A 15,952-nucleotide genomic window follows, 5' to 3' on the forward strand; every position below is an offset into this window, starting at 1 on the left:
TCTACCTGCCAACGCAGGAGACACAGGAGACTCAGGTTTGATCCCTAGGTTGAGAAGATCCCCTGGAGAAGGAAATGGCAACCCACTCCAATAATCTTGCCTCGGAAATCCCATGAACAACGGAGCCTGGCAGGCTGTAGTCCGTGGGTAAAAGAGTTGGATGTGACTTAGCAACTGACCAACAACAACAACTGTCCTTGTGGTTCTGGCATCAGATTAATCTTATTCAATAAGGTGAAAAAACCCCTTCTTTTTCTAGTCTCTGGAGAAGAGTGTTAAGATTGAAAATGTTCCTGAAACATTTCCACCTATCAGACTTCTGGGCTCTTTTCTTTGTGGGAAAATGCTTAGCATCCAATTGAATTTCTTCAATGGTATAGAACTACTCAGGCTTTCTATCCCTCCTCGAGTCTGTTTTGGTCAATGGTTTTATCTAGGAATTCACACATTCTGTTGAAATTTTCAAATGTCTAAATGTCATGTTAAAAAGTACCTTTTGTCTTTGCTGAATCTGTGATAAGCTCTCTTCTTCATTCCTAATGTTTATTTTTGCTATTGCTTGTTTCACTTGATTAAATCATAACAGAAGTCTGTCAGTATTTTAACCATTTCAAAAAAGTCTTTGAATTTGATTTTCCTGTTGAAAAACGTGTGCTATAATTCACTGGTTCCTGCCCTTCATTGTTTTCTTCAAAGTTATTCAAAGTTTAAAAAAAATTTTTTTAAGCTATTAGCTCTATTTTTTTTTTTTAACCCACTCCAGTGTTCTTGCCTGGAGAATCCCAGGGATGAGGGAGCCTGGTGGGCTTCCGTCTACGGGGTCACACAGAGTCGGACACGACTGAAGTGACTTAGCAGCAGCAGCTCTATTTTTAAAAAGGTTGTTTCATTTATTAGGGAATTCCTTGACTGTCCAGTGGTTAGGACTCTTGCTCTCACTGCCAAGAGGCCCAAATTCCATCCCTGGTTGGGGAACTAGGATCCCCAGGATTTGCACAGGATTTGGTCAGACAGAGGTGGGCAGGAGACAAGGGCTGGGGCTCAGGGAGGTGTCTCCACCACACAGACCCTCGGGACAGGCTCAGCTTTCACACCCTTGGAACTAACTGCAGAAGAGCCCAGTTCCAACCCAACTCTTCCCTCCAGCCAGAAACCCGCCCTCCCCCGCCATCACCCCACCCCCACCCCCACCACCCCGTCTCCCTGGAGGCTGTACATGGGAAATCAATCTCTCCCCAGCATGCAGACCCCAAATTCATTTGCAGACGGTTTGCCTGTGTTCGCCAGCATTTTAATGAGGAAGCAGCATACAGAAAGCATCTCCCCCTAGGGCGCATGCATACACACACACACACACACACACACACACATGCCCTCCAGCCCCGGCCCCGCCCAGGTCCTCTGACCCCTCGCCTTCCCCTCACTGTGGGCACATGGACCCAGCTCTTCCCGCCCTCCCTCTACAGTCCAGCCCAGGGTATTGAGGACTTAGGCTCCATCCTGCAGACAGACCCCTGCCTTCTGATATCCCAAGCAGGAGCCTTGCGGCCATGCTGTCCAGTGACTCAGCTCAAGGCTGGGAGTCTGAACGCCTGCTTCCTCTTTGTCTTCCCCGAAGTCTCCACACCCCTCTGGAGGAGCTTCCCCTTCACTTGCCTCCCCCTGAGGCTCTGGGCATGGCCAGCATCCTCCACCCCCTTGGATGAGCTCCACAGGCCGGTGTGGTGTGAGGAGTGGAGCTTCAGGGATCTGTGGTCATCTGGCGGCTGAGGGGCTGGGCAGGGCCATTCCAGGGTGCGGCGGGGCTCATCGCTGGGCTCTGCAAAACACAGAGGACCAGGGTGCCTGGCTTGTCCCAAGGTCAACACAACCCCGCAGGGGGCCAGGCCTGGGAGCTCTGCTATGGGGCCACAGCCACCAGATACTCTCTGAGTTTGGGCCAGGTTCTTCTTCCCCGGCCCCCAGGGTCCCCAAACACTAGTGTGCGCATGAGCCGGGCACTTTGAAATGTTCCTCCCCAGGGTTGAAAGGGTCATCGCTGCACAAAAGTCAATTCTGAATAATTCAGAATGTTAGGAGTTACTTTTCCTTCTTGCTTTTCAAAATATAAGATGTTATCAGGGGAAAATGATTTCTTATTAACACATATTATTTGTCTTACTGAAAAGGAGGCTATTGACGGGAGAGCCATGTGGCCTGGAGGCACTACCTGTCCGTCTCTGGGCATGTTCACGAAGGGGCATCGCAGCTTTCTCTCTCATTCAAAACAGGGGCGAGACTGTTCTGGGATTAGGTGGGTGGCACGTAGCCCCTCAAACCAAGAGCTGCACACCTGTGATCTTGCCCACCGCATCTTACAGAAGAGCAAACCAGGGCCCCAGGAAGACCGGAGGCAGAGGTTAAGTAAGGGAGTTCACAGAGAGCCAGGCTGTGAACCTGCCGGCCTGGCACCAGCCCTCCCAGGGGGCTCCCTGAAGGCAGCCGGGGCTGTCAACCTGGCTCTCCCTGCCCGCCGCCCCCCAGCCAGCTCAAGCCCGAGCCGGGCAGCCTCACCCACGACGATGAGCGTGGCAGTGCTGACCGCCTGGCCCAGCGTGTTCTCGGCCACCGCCTTGTACTGGCCGCCGTCTGTGGCAGAGACGCTGGGGATGACTAGGGAGCACACGCCCATCACGTCGGTGGTGTACGCGGAGGGGTGGTTGGCCAGGCTCTGGTCGTTCTTGAACCAGGAGACGTGGGGGCGCGGCTGGCCCTGCACGGCGCAGGTCATGCAGCACTCGCTGCCCAGGGGCAGCAGGTGGGGGCGCAGGCCCACCAGGAAGCGCGGCTTCTGGCTCAGGTCCGGCTCCCGGTAGCTCCGGCCCCTAGCCGCGACCTTGTCTGTAGCGGAAAGCGGAAGGTCAGAGAGCAGGAAGGGCGGTGGGGAGCCTTGGAAGGGAAGCTCCTGGTGGAGGCAGGCGTGCCGGGCTCCCTGACATCTCGCCTGCAAACTTGACCCCAAGGCTGCTGCACTCATTTTTTTAAAATTTCCTTTGGATTTTTTTTTTTTCCCTCTGTACTACAAGCTAACACACACACACTGTGGGCAAGTTAGAACACAGAAGAAATCAAAAGAAGGAATGAAACTGAGCATGATCTAACTACCTACGGATGACCACAGCTAGCATCTGAGTATGGAACCTTCGGACACTTTTCCATTTTAGAAAATCGTGAAATTTAGAAATCATGAAAACGTACATCTGATTTTAGGGCCTGATTTTTCGGGCGACTGCTTTGAAGTTTCGAATCTATCTCACTGCAAAGGACTATTTTCAGAGAAGCACTGACTTCGGTCTTCCGTATCGCCTCTGCCTTGAGAAGGCCCGAGCCCCGCAGGCACCCGGCCCTCGCGTTCGCCCCGCAGAGGCGGAGCCTGAGGACAGCGGCGGGGACCCGCCTCCAAGCCCGCCCCTGGCGCCCTGGACGCCGAGCTCACCGGGCGGCTGGCGCGGGACGACCCAGGGCTGGCGCGTGTCCGAGGGCTCGCTGGCGCCCAGCTCGTTCTTGGCCACCACGCGGAAGTGGTACTCGCGGCCCGGGAGGACGCCCACCAGGGTGAAGCGGCAGTTCTGCAGGCGCTCGGCCGCCGGACGCCAGGGCGCGTGGGCCGACGTGCGCATCAGCACCGCGTAGTGCAGCGGCGCGGCGCCCGCCTCCGCCTCGTCCGGGGACGGCTCCCACTCGATGGTCACCGAGCCCAGCGTGCCCTCCCGCAGCACGATGGGCCCTGGCGCCCGCGGGCGCGCTGTGGGGACAGAGCGGGCAGGCTGGGGCTCGGTGTGCCTGACTGGGCCTGGGGCCCCTGCTGAGCCCTGCCCGGGGCTCCAGCCCTGCCCAGGTTCCCATATCCTGCCAGGGCCTAAGTCCTGCCCCAAGTCCCTGAGTCCTGACATGAGTCCCTGAGAACTGCCCCGTGTCCCCATGTCCTGCTCCAGGGCCTGAGTCCTGCCTAAGTCCCTTAGTCCTACCCTGGGTCCCCGAATCCTGCCTGGGTTCCCAAGTCCTTCCCAGGTCCCCTGTTATTCCAAGGCCCTGGAAGACATGGTCTCCCCAGGCAGGGGGACCAGAGAGAACTGGGCCAGTCCTGCAGTTACTGCTGGAGGGTTGGAAGCCTCTGAAGAGACTCTTTTGGATCCACTTTGGCTTGTTTGTAAGTGACACAGGATACGGGAACAGAGTGGACCTTCTGTAAGACCAAGTTCCAGAGCCCCCACTGTCAGCTGGTGGTTAGTTCTGGGTTTGAGAAACCCCCTCGGGGCCGGGCCTGGGGACCAGCTTCATTCCAGGTGGGACCACGGACAGTTCTTCCCAGCGCTCCTTGGGCCGATGGGATAGCGGTGACTGTCTCTGCTCACTGACCCAGAGGAGGGACAGCCGGGTCCTGAAGACTGTCTCTGCTCACTGACCCAGAGGAGGGACAGCCGGGTCCTGAAGACTGCTCAGCTGTCCCCAGGCACCCACCCGGGCAGGAGGACGGTGAAGCGCCCCTCCCCTGTCCCTCCTGCTCTCTCCCTCCGGGTGGGCGCACAGCAGATGTCTGGGAGCGGTCTGTCTGAGTCCAGCCCGGGGCAGACCGGCCTTACCTGCCACCTTGAGGCGGAAGCTGTAGGTGGCTTCCTCCCCTCGCAGGCTCCTCAACACCACGGTGTAGACGCCGCTGTCATCGAGGCCGGCCGACGGGACCAGGAGCTGGGTGAGGCCGTCCTTGACGGAGGCCACACTCCGCTTAGGCAAGGGCAAGCCGTCCTTCAGCCAGGTCACCTCCGGGGTGGGCGCGGCCTGGACACGGAGGAGAGGGGATGAGAGGGGAGTTTGGTGGGAGGGATGGTTTTGCACTGGGCTGAGGTGTGGGTGTGAGGAGATGCCCTGGGGCAGAGCTGGCCAGGGAAAAGCTGGTGGACGGGTGGGCATGGCGGGGCTGGGGGAAATGCACGGGTGAGGCCGAGGCAGGGCAGCCGAGGGGAGAAGGGCCTTGCACATCGCACGCGTGCAGACACCTGGGCTTCGTTTCATGAGCCATGAGCTGCTGTTGTGAGGTTTGACCGGGAAGGCATGATTGGCTCTGGGTTCACTGGACTGGGGGCGCAAGGGCAGGGGGGAGTGGGGAGCACTCGCGGGAGGAGAGTACCCAGGCCCCAAAGGCCAGTGACTCAGGGGTCCCTGCAGGGGTCCAGCAGGGAGAGGATGGGGCCTGACCCTGCCTGATGGCCGGGCCGCTATCTCTCAGCACTGGGCGGGAGTCACCTGGGGCCACGAGCAGTGACCGGCCTCATGGGCTTGTCTGAGAATCCGAGAAATGATTGATGCACAGGAAGTTCAGAGAACAGGGCCCAAGACAGAGCAGACAGTGCGTCCTGCCTGTTTTTGTCATCGTTGCCACTGTCGTCATCGTGGTCTAACAGCTTAAGAACTCGTGATTTAGAGACAGATTGGGGTTTGAATCTGGCTCTGCCACCTGTGAGCTTCCTACACAGATGATGTTGGTTTTAACGACAGAGACGGCAGCAGCAAAAATGACCGGGAAGGCATCCCGGGTACTCGCCGTGTGCCCAGCACTGTTCGCTGCTGCTGCTGCTGCTAAGTTGCTCAGTCGTGTCCGACTCTGTGCGACCCCACGGACTGCAGCCTACCAGGCTCCTCCGTCCATGGGATTCTCCAGGCAGGAGTACTGGAGTGGGGTGCCATTGCATTCTCCGCCAGCAATGTTTATGTGCTTTCAATTACGGATTCCTTGAATCCTCAGAACAACCCTTTGAGATGTTACTACTATTAAACACGTTTGACAGAGGACATGGGAACACAGAGGCTGAGATATGTGTCGAAAGTCCAACAGTCAGCTCAGGCTGGGGTCAGATTTTGAATCCAGGCCACCTGTGCTTCTAGCCATCCTGGCTGCTGAACCACGTGCCCACAGGCATGTGCTGCTGCGGAGGTCGTCCCGAGTCCGAGGCAGGCCACGTGCTCACACAACACATCTCCTGAAGTCAAGGACCCCCTTCCCAGACCAAGGTGAAGTAGGGGTGGGCTTAGAGGCGCAGTCCCGGGAGTCACCACCAGAGGGCTCGCAGATGGGAGCAGAGCGGCGGCCGGCACTCAGCACAGGGCTGTCTGCAGAGGGACCCCCACCCTCCGCTCCACCACCGGCCTTCCAGCATGAGCCCAGGTCCCAGACGAGCAGGGAAGACAGGAAACCCTCAGGGCTGACACTGTCCCCTGCTGCTCGATACGTGTGCTCACCTCAAAGTAGACGGGCACACGCACCGTGTCCCCAGCTCTAACTGTCAGCAAGTCCTTCATGCTGGCATCCATGCGGAACCTGGGGCGGACTGGAACACACGGGGTGGCCTGTCAGCTCCCTCTGCACTTGGGCCCCAGCCCTGGTCACGGCCGGGCAGGGCTGCAGGAGGACGCTGGGCAGCCCTGGGACGCTGAGACCCCGTGGGACGTCAGATGGGGGGGACCTGCAGGACCTGGAGAGGGGGCTGGAGGGGATTCCTGCAGGGGAGCCATGGTGGGCAGCCCTGGGGTCAGGCTGGCACGGAGACACTCGTGCATTTTGTGATGAGAATGACCCACTTGAGGCAGGAAGTGGCCGGAGAGCCCTGGAGAAGGGGCAGGGCCAGGACAAGGCTCTGGGCTCTGGACACAGACTCTTCTCTGTGCATCCGTGGATACCTGCATACCTGGGCTCCACTGGGACGGCCTAGTGTCAGCCTGGGCCAAAGACAGGCCAGCTGCTCCAGCAATGAAAGCCCCCCTGGGAAGAGACGGTCCAGCTTCCAAGGATCAGGGCCTGGGGGCCCTCTGCTCTGACGGGAGCCAGGCAGGAGCTAAGGGGCACCGGGCCCTCTCAGGCCACACTCAGGAATCAGCAAAAAGTGCTGGTGCGAGCCTGGGCCTTGGGGTTGGTCACCCTGGCTCTGCCGAGCTCCAGTGGCCAGGCCCGGGGCAGCACACCCCTGACCCCTGACCTTGGTGTCCCCGTCTGAAATCTGGGGAGAGTGCTGGCTGTGTAGGCCTTGGCAAGCGCCGTAATGAAGTGCATTTCTGAAAGGCCGCCCTAGCCCAGCGCCCTGCTCCTGCTGGGCGCCCCGGATGTGACCCTCCTCTGAATTGGGGAGGGGATGGTCACCAGCTCAGAGGCCCCGGGAAGGGCCTGGCCTGGAGGAGGGAGGGGGACTCACCCGAGACGGGCATGGCTTCCACCGCTGAGCCCAGGGCAGTGGGCTGGCCAGGGCCCCCGTCGTTCACGGCCGTCACCCGCAGGAAGTAGCTCTCCCGGGGCCGCAGCCCCTTGGCTGTGTAGGTGGTGCCCTGCACGGTGCCCGTGTGGCATGGGCTCCACTGTGGGCTGGCCGAGCTGCGCAGCTCCACCACATAGCCCTGCGGTTCGTCCCCGTCCTGGGTGTCGGGCCGAGCCCAGCTCAGGCTGATACTGGTGTGCGATGTGTCCGTGACCTGGAGGTCCCTCACGGGCCCCGGGGGTCCTGGGCGGCACCACGGGGTGTCAGGAGTGGCATCACCTCTCCTGAGGGAAGCTCCCCTCGGTGGACCCTCCCTGCGTGGACGGCCGGGGGTTCCTTTCCCTTAAGCTCTTTGCTGAAGCCCCTGCCTGGACCCAAACCCTGAGTCTGTTCTGGGCTCTTCCTGCATCTGCACCGCTGACCCCAGCTCTCCTCCTCCAGGAAGCCTCCCCTGATTCCTTACACCCACTCCCCAACCTGCCAACCCTCTTCCCCTAACTGGCCTCCTGTAATTCCCGAAGCTGCTATTTTCTCTGATGTGTCTTTAGGTCCCGGGATCCCTAAAGGCTAGAATCCTGTGTCTTTCTGTTCCTAGCTTTAAGCTCCTGGTCAAGATTGCCTTGGTGCCTAGTCAATACTCTGTGCTTTTTGCCTGTAAAGTGGGACCCGTCTGCCCGTAGGGTTTTCATAGCAAAGCTGTGATGTGTATAAAGGTCTTTGCGGGCTGCACAGTGGCCCAGGGCTCTGGCCTCCCAGCCTGGGGCACCCCCTGAGGGGTAGCCCCCCAGACTCCTTGAGTCTCTCCAGACCCCATGGCCAAACCCCTCCGGGCCCGGCTGACACGGAAGGACGCCTTCGGCCGATCCACGGGGCCCAGGAGCTTGCTGCACACCCAGGGCTTGTCAGCAGTGGGCCCTTGAGGGTAAGAGCTCAGGGGAGGTGCATGGGGCAGCCGTGTGCTGTGGAGAGACGCTTTGACAGGTGTTTCATGGGAAAGGTATTCCGTGCTCGAATTTGGGAAATGTAGATCAAACAAAGCAGAGCAGCTTTCTCTCCTGGCATCCCGGCTGCTTGCCGTGGGCACTGGGACCACAGATAGGGCAGTGCTGCTCTAGACCAGGAGTTTCCCAAGCCCGCACCTGCTTCCTGGGACCATGCCAGCGCCCGGTAGGTGATGAGTGAACGGAAAATTGGCGGTGAGGCTCCCCTGTGACCCCCCAACCCCCAGGGATGACGCCTCCTCACTGGAGGGAGTGGGAGCTTGCCGGAATCGAGCCAGGGAGAGGGCTGACCCGGGTCATTCCGGGTGGGACTCTGCCAACCCCACCTCCGGCCTGGGACTGTCTGGCCTCAGTGATGGCTCCCTAAATTAGTCCTCACGCTCAAGGCCTTTCCACCTTCGTTCCCCCCCCGGCCCCCACTCACTCATGGGGTCGCGGGCGAAGACGGCCTCCGATGGGGGTCCAGGCTCTCCCCGGCCGGAGGGGGCCACAGCCGTGATCCGGAACTCGTATTGCCAGCCCTGCCGCAGGTCTCCCACCATCCACTTCTTCTCTGTGGGAGGCCCCTGCACATCAGTCCTGCCCGACGGGGCCGGCGACGCCTGGATGGGACCGGCCTGGCCCTACAGCTCCGTGCATCCTGCTGCCCCGCCTGGGAGACCCAGTCCTCTCCAAGCGGAGGGCGCCGTGCAGGGTCTCAGGGTCCCTCAGGTGCGGTTCTGCCTCTGCCTTGCAGGGCAGCCTGGGGCAGGCGCTCCCAGCGCTCGGCGCCCCCTGACTGAGAGCTGTTGTTCCACCTCGATTAAAGGGAGCCTGTCAGCGGCAGAGCCCAAGGTGCCCTCTTTTCAGAGAAACGGCGGCTGAGCCTCAAGTAGCATAGCCTGCCGGGCATTCTGAGCCCCTTTGTCCTGCGAGCCTGGGCGTGGGCTTTTCTGAGTTCATTCTGGGCCCAGAAAGCAGTTTCTCAGAATCGACTCAGTAGGGCAGGTGCGCTTCTGAACTGCGGCTACTGAAGCCTGCAGCCTAGGACCCCTGCTCTGCAAGGGAAGCTCACAGTGAGATGCGCGGGCACTGTGACTCGAGGGGCCCCTGCTCTCCGCAGCGAGACAAAGCCCAGCCCAGCACAGCCAAGCGAACAAAGGGAAACAAAACCAGCTAAGTGATGGGACTTGATGCTGCCCCAACAAAGGACCCGGCCTGGGGGTCCAGGGAGGCTCTGGAGGCCGGGATGACGCCCACTGCCCCCAGGCCGCTCACCGGGCACTGGCTCCTGGTTCACAGCCACCCAGGTGCTGCTCCCCTTCTTGCGCTTCTCGATCAGGTAGCCGAGGATGTGGGTGCTGCCGGGGCCCCGGGGTGCCGTCCAGGACAGAGTGACGCCCTGGCTGGAGGCCGACAGGATGGACGGTGGGGGCGGAGGCCCAGGCCGAGCTGTGGGCGGAGGAGGTGCTGGTCGGCCGGGGCAGGGTGACACCCCAGCTCCCGGGGGCGCCTGGCGGAGGAGTGGGCCCTGGGGGAGGCCACACGCAGCCCCTTCCAAGGGCGGCCAGGGTGGGAGCCAGCCCACACTTCGCAAGCAGGAGTGATGGAAATAGGGAGGCACCGTGCCCTGGGGGACAAGAGCCAGCCCTGAGCCCCTCTGCCCCTCCGCCCGAGCCCCTGGGAGGTGCCCCAGAAGGAGGATGATGCCAGTCCCTCCCGGGCCTCGAAGAGTGGCTCTGCTGTCCATCCCGCCCCACAGAGCCACAGCTGGACAAGACTCGTGCATCCTGCCCGCTGATCCAGCCTCCAGGTCCCAGAGAAGCTGGGGTCTCTCAGGGCCTGGAGACCCCCAGGCGCGGGCGGGTGGCCCCCAACCTCTGGGCGCGGTGCGGAGCCAGCAGTGTTCCCGCCCCGGTCCCCGGCCATCCTCTCACCCTCGGGTGCCACCAGCACCTCCTCGGACTCCAGGGCCTCCCCGGGCCCCTCCGCGGTCACGGCCCGCACGCGGTAGGCGTACTTCTTGCCCTGCTCCGTGTGGGTGTCCGTGAAGGTGGTGCTGTCCGAGCGGGACTCGCCCACCTTCAGCCATGCGCTCCGGCCTGCCTGCCGCCGCTCCACCACGTAGTGCTCCAGGGCCCGGCCGCCGTCGTCCTTTGGGGGCCGCCAGCGCAGGCGGACACCAGCCCCGTGGTCATCCTGCACCTCCAGGGGGCCCTGCGGGGGCTGGGGCTTGTCTGGGGACCCCAAGAGGAGCAGGGAGAGAAGGGGGTCAGGGGAGCTGCAGGGGAACCGGACTCCCCACCTCAGTGGACACGCTTGCCTGCAGTGGAAGACCTAGGCTGCCTTCACCTCCAGGGGCCCCTGGTCTCCACCCCTGACACGCACAGCCCCCAGGAACGACAAGGAAGGTGCCTGCCTGCAGGGGCTCCAGCCACAGGCAGTCCCCCTGGTGGCCACGGGCTACAGAGCGGAGCCTCCCCTCCTGGCCCCTCCACGTGGATCATGAGGAGCCCGACTGACGTGACTCCAGGCAGGGGCCACCACCTACCCCATGACACCCCTAGGAGATACTCAGCCAGCCTCCCCCGAGGAGCTCCCCTGGGTTTGTCTAAACTGCTTCTTCCAATCAGTGTGAGGAGGGCACGCCCAGCTCGGGCGGGTTTGGTCTTGGGCAGCATGCACGGCGGGGTCAGTGTTGTGGGGGGCTTGGTGGGGCCAGGGATGGGGCGAGGGCCAGGCTGGCACCTAGGACCTGTAGGGTGAGATCGGCCTGCACAGAGCCGCCCTGGCTCCTCAGGGTGACGCTGTACTGGCCACGGTCCTGCCTGCTGGCGCTGGGGAGGCACAGCCGTGTGAAGCCATCGCCCACGGCCACCTGGGCACCACGGCCGCCGCCGCCGGTTAGTGCCTCCCCATCCTTCCTCCAGGTGGCCTGGACCGGGAGGCAGCTCTGGAAGGGGACCTTCACGGTCACTGGCTTCCCAGCCTTGACCACCAGTGGCTCCCTCAGCTGCGCGGTGACGTCTGGAGCGATGACCGGGGGATCTGGGGGGCACAGGGCATGGAAGTCAGGGGCAGGGGAGGAGAGGCCCCGGGGGGAGCACAGGGCCTGGGAGTTGGGTGGGGGCCCCTGGGGGCCGGACCTCCCCAAAGACTTGCCAACGAGGAGGGGAGCATTTGGGCTGCTCGTTACAACAGCATCAACCTCTCGACAGAGGGCGAGACTGGACGTGGGCTGCAGGCCAGTGACACCTCCAGACTCTCAGCCCTGGCGGGCGCCACCGGCTTAAAGCCACCTGTGGGGAGGGTGGGGCCGGGTCTCACCGTGGACGGTCAGTGTGGCCTCGCTCTGCTGGCCGCCGGCTGCGAAGCTGTACCTCCCGGCCCGCGTCCCGTCCGCCTGGGCGATGACGAGCCTGTGTGCCAGCCCATCCTGCTCCAAGGCGAGTCCATCCTGAGCGCTGAGCTGAGAACAAGGCCACAGAAGGCCGGTCACGCACCCCACGCAGCCCCTCCCGAAGCTGGCCAGGGCCTTTATCAGTGCAGCGGCGGGAGGGAACGCCCATTCGGGCTTGGCAGGAGCCAGGCGCCCCGTTTAGCATCTCCTTAGCCATCCAGCGACCTATGAAGTGGGCAGCGCTATTGGCCCAGAAACCAGCTGAGGACAGAACTGAGCTCCAGAGCCCTGGGCCTACCCTCACCGAGATGTTAGTAGAGGGGTGGGGGCTACTCAGGGAGTCCGGAACCTGAAGGACAGACTTCAACAGGTGCTGGGACAGGAAGGCAGGTTGGATGGTAGCAGGAGGGCCAGGGCCCTGTCCAGGGAGCACTGAGTGGAATGCATGTCCACTCAGAGAGACGGTCCTCTCCAAACACGCCAAGCTGCTGGCCGTGTAAGCTTCCCCCGGAGTTGGCGCTGTTACAGCGAAGAGTGAAATCTCCTTCTTGCAAAGCCACTGCTGTCTGCACCCCTCTGCTTCGCTCAGCCCTCCCCCGCAGGCTGGTTGGTAAAGCAGGGGCAGCAGGGCCGGGGGAGCAGTACCTTGACTCCATCTTTAAACCAGGCTCCAGGTCCCAGGTCATGTGTGAGGGTGCAGGAGAGCACGGCGGCCTCCCCACGCTCCACCTCCGTGTCAGCCAGGCCCCGGGAGAAGTGGCCAGTGAGGCCTGGAGGGACATAGCAAGGAGGGTGGTTGGGTGCCCAGGGATCGCCTTGCCCAGCTTCCTGTGGCATCCTGGGGGCCACACGTCCTGCCAGCAAGGCCAGACCACCCTGTTTTCTCCGCAGGGCTCATGCTGGTACAGGGGGTCTGGGGGACCCAGGGAGATGAAGGGCCCTAGGTCACCCAAGGGGACGTCTGGGTGACCCACCGAGTCCAGTGCCTTGGACACAGGGGTCAAGACAGACGCCGGGAGGGCTCTCAGCCCCGAGAAGCCTGCATCCCACCCACTCAGGGAGGAAGAGTAGCCTCCTGATTGGAGAAGAGGTCCCTGGAAATGGGGCTCAGGGACAGCAGCAAAGTCCTGGGCCCAGAGGCAGGCCTGGGGCGGCCCTGCACCCCGGTGTCCATGGAGACACCTGCTACCCCCCCTCCCAGAGCCAGGACAATGGAGAGGCACCTACCTCGGGCGTCCTCAGAGAAGCTGCCAGCGCCAGGCTTGCGTCTGGATCTGGGGCTCAGGGTGGCGTCCGTCCTCCGGCTGTAGGCATCTGACGTGCTGTCTCTGCCGGCTCTGCTGCTGCCCAGGCGGCTGGGGGGCTCCCTGGGGTACCCCGTGTCCTCTCTGCCAGGCGGCTGCCCCAGGTCTCTGGCCTCATCCGCCCCCCCTCGCTTTGCTGCTCCAGGATCAACCCTGGACCAGGTCTGAGTCCTGCTCCTGTACGGGCCCAGCCTCCTCTCTGCCATGCCGGCCTCATCCACTGCCTCGTACTCTGCCAGGGCGTCTGGGCCGTGGGCCCTGTCATCCTCAGCATCCAGGGAGCCCCTTCCTCTCCTGTGTCCTGCACCCGGCAGCGCGCCAGGCCCCTGACCCCACGACCCATCACCAGGCTCTTTTCTGCCGTAGGGACCATCCAGGCCACCCTGGGCCCCCTGACGCCCCGAACCCCCCGGCTTTCGGGAGGAGCTGTCCTCCCTGCCAGCAGAAGTCCCCTTTCTGGGGACACCTGAGTCCCCTGGGCTGCTAGCCCTGCTCCTTCCCAGACCCGAAGCTTTGCCATCCAGGATGCCTGGGCTTCGCCCCCCACCAGCCTCCTCTCCGTCTGGAGCCCCCTCCCCACCCCAGGAGCCCTCTGGACTTTGTCGGGTCCCCCTGCGAGTGGTGTCTTCCCCCTGGAGGGAGCTCGAAGCCCAGGGGCCTGGGGGCTGGTCCCAGGCTCCAGAGCTGTCCTGGCCAGACCCCCGGTCTTCCCCGCCTGGGCCCCACGCGTGTCTTTCCCCACGCCCACCGGCGGGCCCTGATGTGGCTCTGCCCCTTTCCGCGGGCAACTGGCTGCCATCCAGACCCTGGCCTGTGCCCACAGGGGCCCCCTGCCCGGCCCCCACCCTCTTGCCACCCAGCTGTGCAGCCCCGGAGCCCTGAGGGGCCAATGCCCCCTGGACAGATGCCAGATCCCTGCCTGCTGCCCCTGGACCTGATTTCCAGGACTCCTGGTCACGTCTGGATTCCTGAGCAGCTGACTCTGCCCAGGTCTCACCCTGCACTGCCCCCCAACCATCAGGGACCCCAGAAGACCCGCCCTCCCCTCTGGGGGCCCCTCTGTGTCCGGGGTACCCTGGGAGCCCAGAGCTGTCTCGCTGCTCTTTGATACCTGACTTCCCCTCAGAACTCACAGCCCACCACGCCTCAGGGGCGCCTGGGCGTCCAGAGCCCCCCAAACCACTCTTGGAACCCCACCCATCTGAAAGCATCGGCGGACCTCCTGGAACCCCCAGCATCCCTGGGCCCCCGGGGCCGTCCCCGTGAGCTACACCGTCCACGGTGCCCGGCCGTCCAGCTATGCCGGAGCCCAGCCCCGCACCTGCACCTCCCACCAGCCCCATCCTTCTGTCCTGCTCTGGACCATCCTTGGGGCTCATGCCACTGTGAGGCCCCTCTGAGGCAGCGCAGTATCCCGAGCCACGCCCCATGGTTTCCTGGCCTCTGAGTTCACCGTTCTCTCCCACCCCAGCTGGTGAACCTGCTCCTCCAAATCCCCCTGAACCATCTCTGAAGCCCACCTCATCCTCTGGCCCCATCGCCACAGATCCTCTTGAGTCTCCCCTGTAACCTCCCTTATTCCCTAAATCCATTCCCCTAGCTCCCACCCCCATTCTTCCAGAACCCCCTAAACCATCCCGATAACCAGCCTTAGCCCCTGAATCAAATCCCCCAGAACCCCCTAAACCATCCCTATAACCAGCTTTAGCCTCAGCCCCCCTTCCTCCAGAACCCCCTAAACCATCCCGATAACCAGCCTTAGCCCCTGAACCAACACCCCCAGAACCACCAAAATCATCCCTATAACCAGCCTTAGCATCTGCCCCCATTCCTCCAGAACCCCCTAAACTATCCCCATAACCAGCCTTAGCCCCTGAATCAACTCCCCCAGAATCCCCCAAACCATCCCGATAACCAGCCTTAGCACCAGCCCCCATTCCTCCAGAACCCTCTAAACCATCCCTATAACCAGCCTTAGCACCTGCCCCCATTCCCCCAGAACCCTCTAAACCATCTACATAACCAGCCTTAGCCCCTGAATCAATTCCCCCAGAACCCCCCATACCATCCCGATAACTAGTCTTAGCTCCAGCCCCCATTCCCCCAGACCCTCCTAAACCGACCCTATAACCAGCCTCAGCTCCTGAATCAACTCCCCCAGAACCCCCTAAACCATCCCTAAAACCAGCCTGAGCGACTGCCCTATTTCCTCCAGAAGCCCCTAAATCATCCTTATAACCAGCCTTAGCGCCTGCCCCCATTCCCCCAGAACCCCCTAAACCATCCCCATAACCAGCCTTAGGCCCTGAATCAACTCCCCCAGAACCCCCTAAACCATCCCCATACCCAGCCTTAGCGCCTGCCCCCATTCCCCCAGAACCCCCTAAACCATCCGCATAACCAGCCTTAGGCCCTGAATCAACTCCCCCAGAACCCCCTAAACCATCCCCATACCCAGCCTTAGCGCCTGCCCCCATTCCCCCAGAACCCCCTAAACCATCCCCATAACCAGCCTTAGGCCCAGACCCCATTCCCCCAGAACCCCCTAAACCATCCCCATAACCAGCCTTAGGCCCTGAATCAACTCCCCCAGAACCCCCTAAACCATCCCTATAACCAGCCTTAGCGCCTGCCCCCATTCCCCCAGAACCCCCTAAACCATCCCCATAACCAGCCTTAGGCCCAGACCCCATTCCCCCAGAACCCCCTAAACCATCCCCATAACCAGCCTTAGGCCCTGAATCAACTCCCCCAGAACCCCCTAAACCATCCCCATACCCAGCCTTAGCGCCTGCCCCCATTCCCCCAGAACCCCCTAAACCATCCCCATAACCAGCCTTAGGCCCTGAATCAACTCCCCCAGAACCCGCTAAACCATCCCTATAACCAGCCTTAGCGCCTGCCCCCATTCCCCCAGAACCCCCTAAACCATCCCCATAACCAGCCTTAGGCCCTGAATCAACTCCCCCAGAACCCCCTAAACCA

At 62.1% G+C, this 15,952-nt stretch overlaps 1 protein-coding gene across 2 annotated transcripts in view; it reads right to left on the bottom strand.

Annotated features, from left to right (window-relative positions):
- Positions 1–1,240: 1,240 nt before the first annotated feature.
- Positions 1,241–15,952, bottom strand: part of IGFN1 (immunoglobulin like and fibronectin type III domain containing 1) — a 30,733-nt gene continuing 16,021 nt past the window's right edge. Inside the window, exons 13-25 of one of the 2 annotated variants that reach the window (XM_088845204.1) lie at positions 12,891–12,998; positions 12,309–12,433; positions 11,591–11,732; positions 11,012–11,311; positions 10,201–10,500; positions 9,542–9,715; positions 8,709–8,837; positions 7,224–7,526; positions 6,277–6,365; positions 4,623–4,818; positions 3,476–3,784; positions 2,554–2,880; positions 1,241–1,819 (exon numbers count right to left, since the gene is read on the bottom strand). In XM_088845204.1, coding sequence (XP_088701330.1) covers positions 1,566–1,819; positions 2,554–2,880; positions 3,476–3,784; positions 4,623–4,818; positions 6,277–6,365; positions 7,224–7,526; positions 8,709–8,837; positions 9,542–9,715; positions 10,201–10,500; positions 11,012–11,311; positions 11,591–11,732; positions 12,309–12,433; positions 12,891–12,998 — 2,756 coding nt within the window. In that variant the 3' untranslated portion in view covers positions 1,241–1,565. Of the gene's footprint in view, positions 1,820–2,553; positions 2,881–3,475; positions 3,785–4,622; positions 4,819–6,276; positions 6,366–7,223; positions 7,527–8,708; positions 8,838–9,541; positions 9,716–10,200; positions 10,501–11,011; positions 11,312–11,590; positions 11,733–12,308; positions 12,434–12,890; positions 14,577–15,952 lie in introns of those variants that run through there. The other variant, XM_088845203.1, reaches the window with a different exon arrangement.

This window comes from Moschus berezovskii, chromosome 17 (genome assembly GCF_049115385.1).
Source record: "Moschus berezovskii isolate FMDL1 chromosome 17, NW_MosBer_1.0, whole genome shotgun sequence".
Lineage (NCBI taxonomy): Eukaryota > Metazoa > Chordata > Mammalia > Artiodactyla > Moschidae > Moschus > Moschus berezovskii.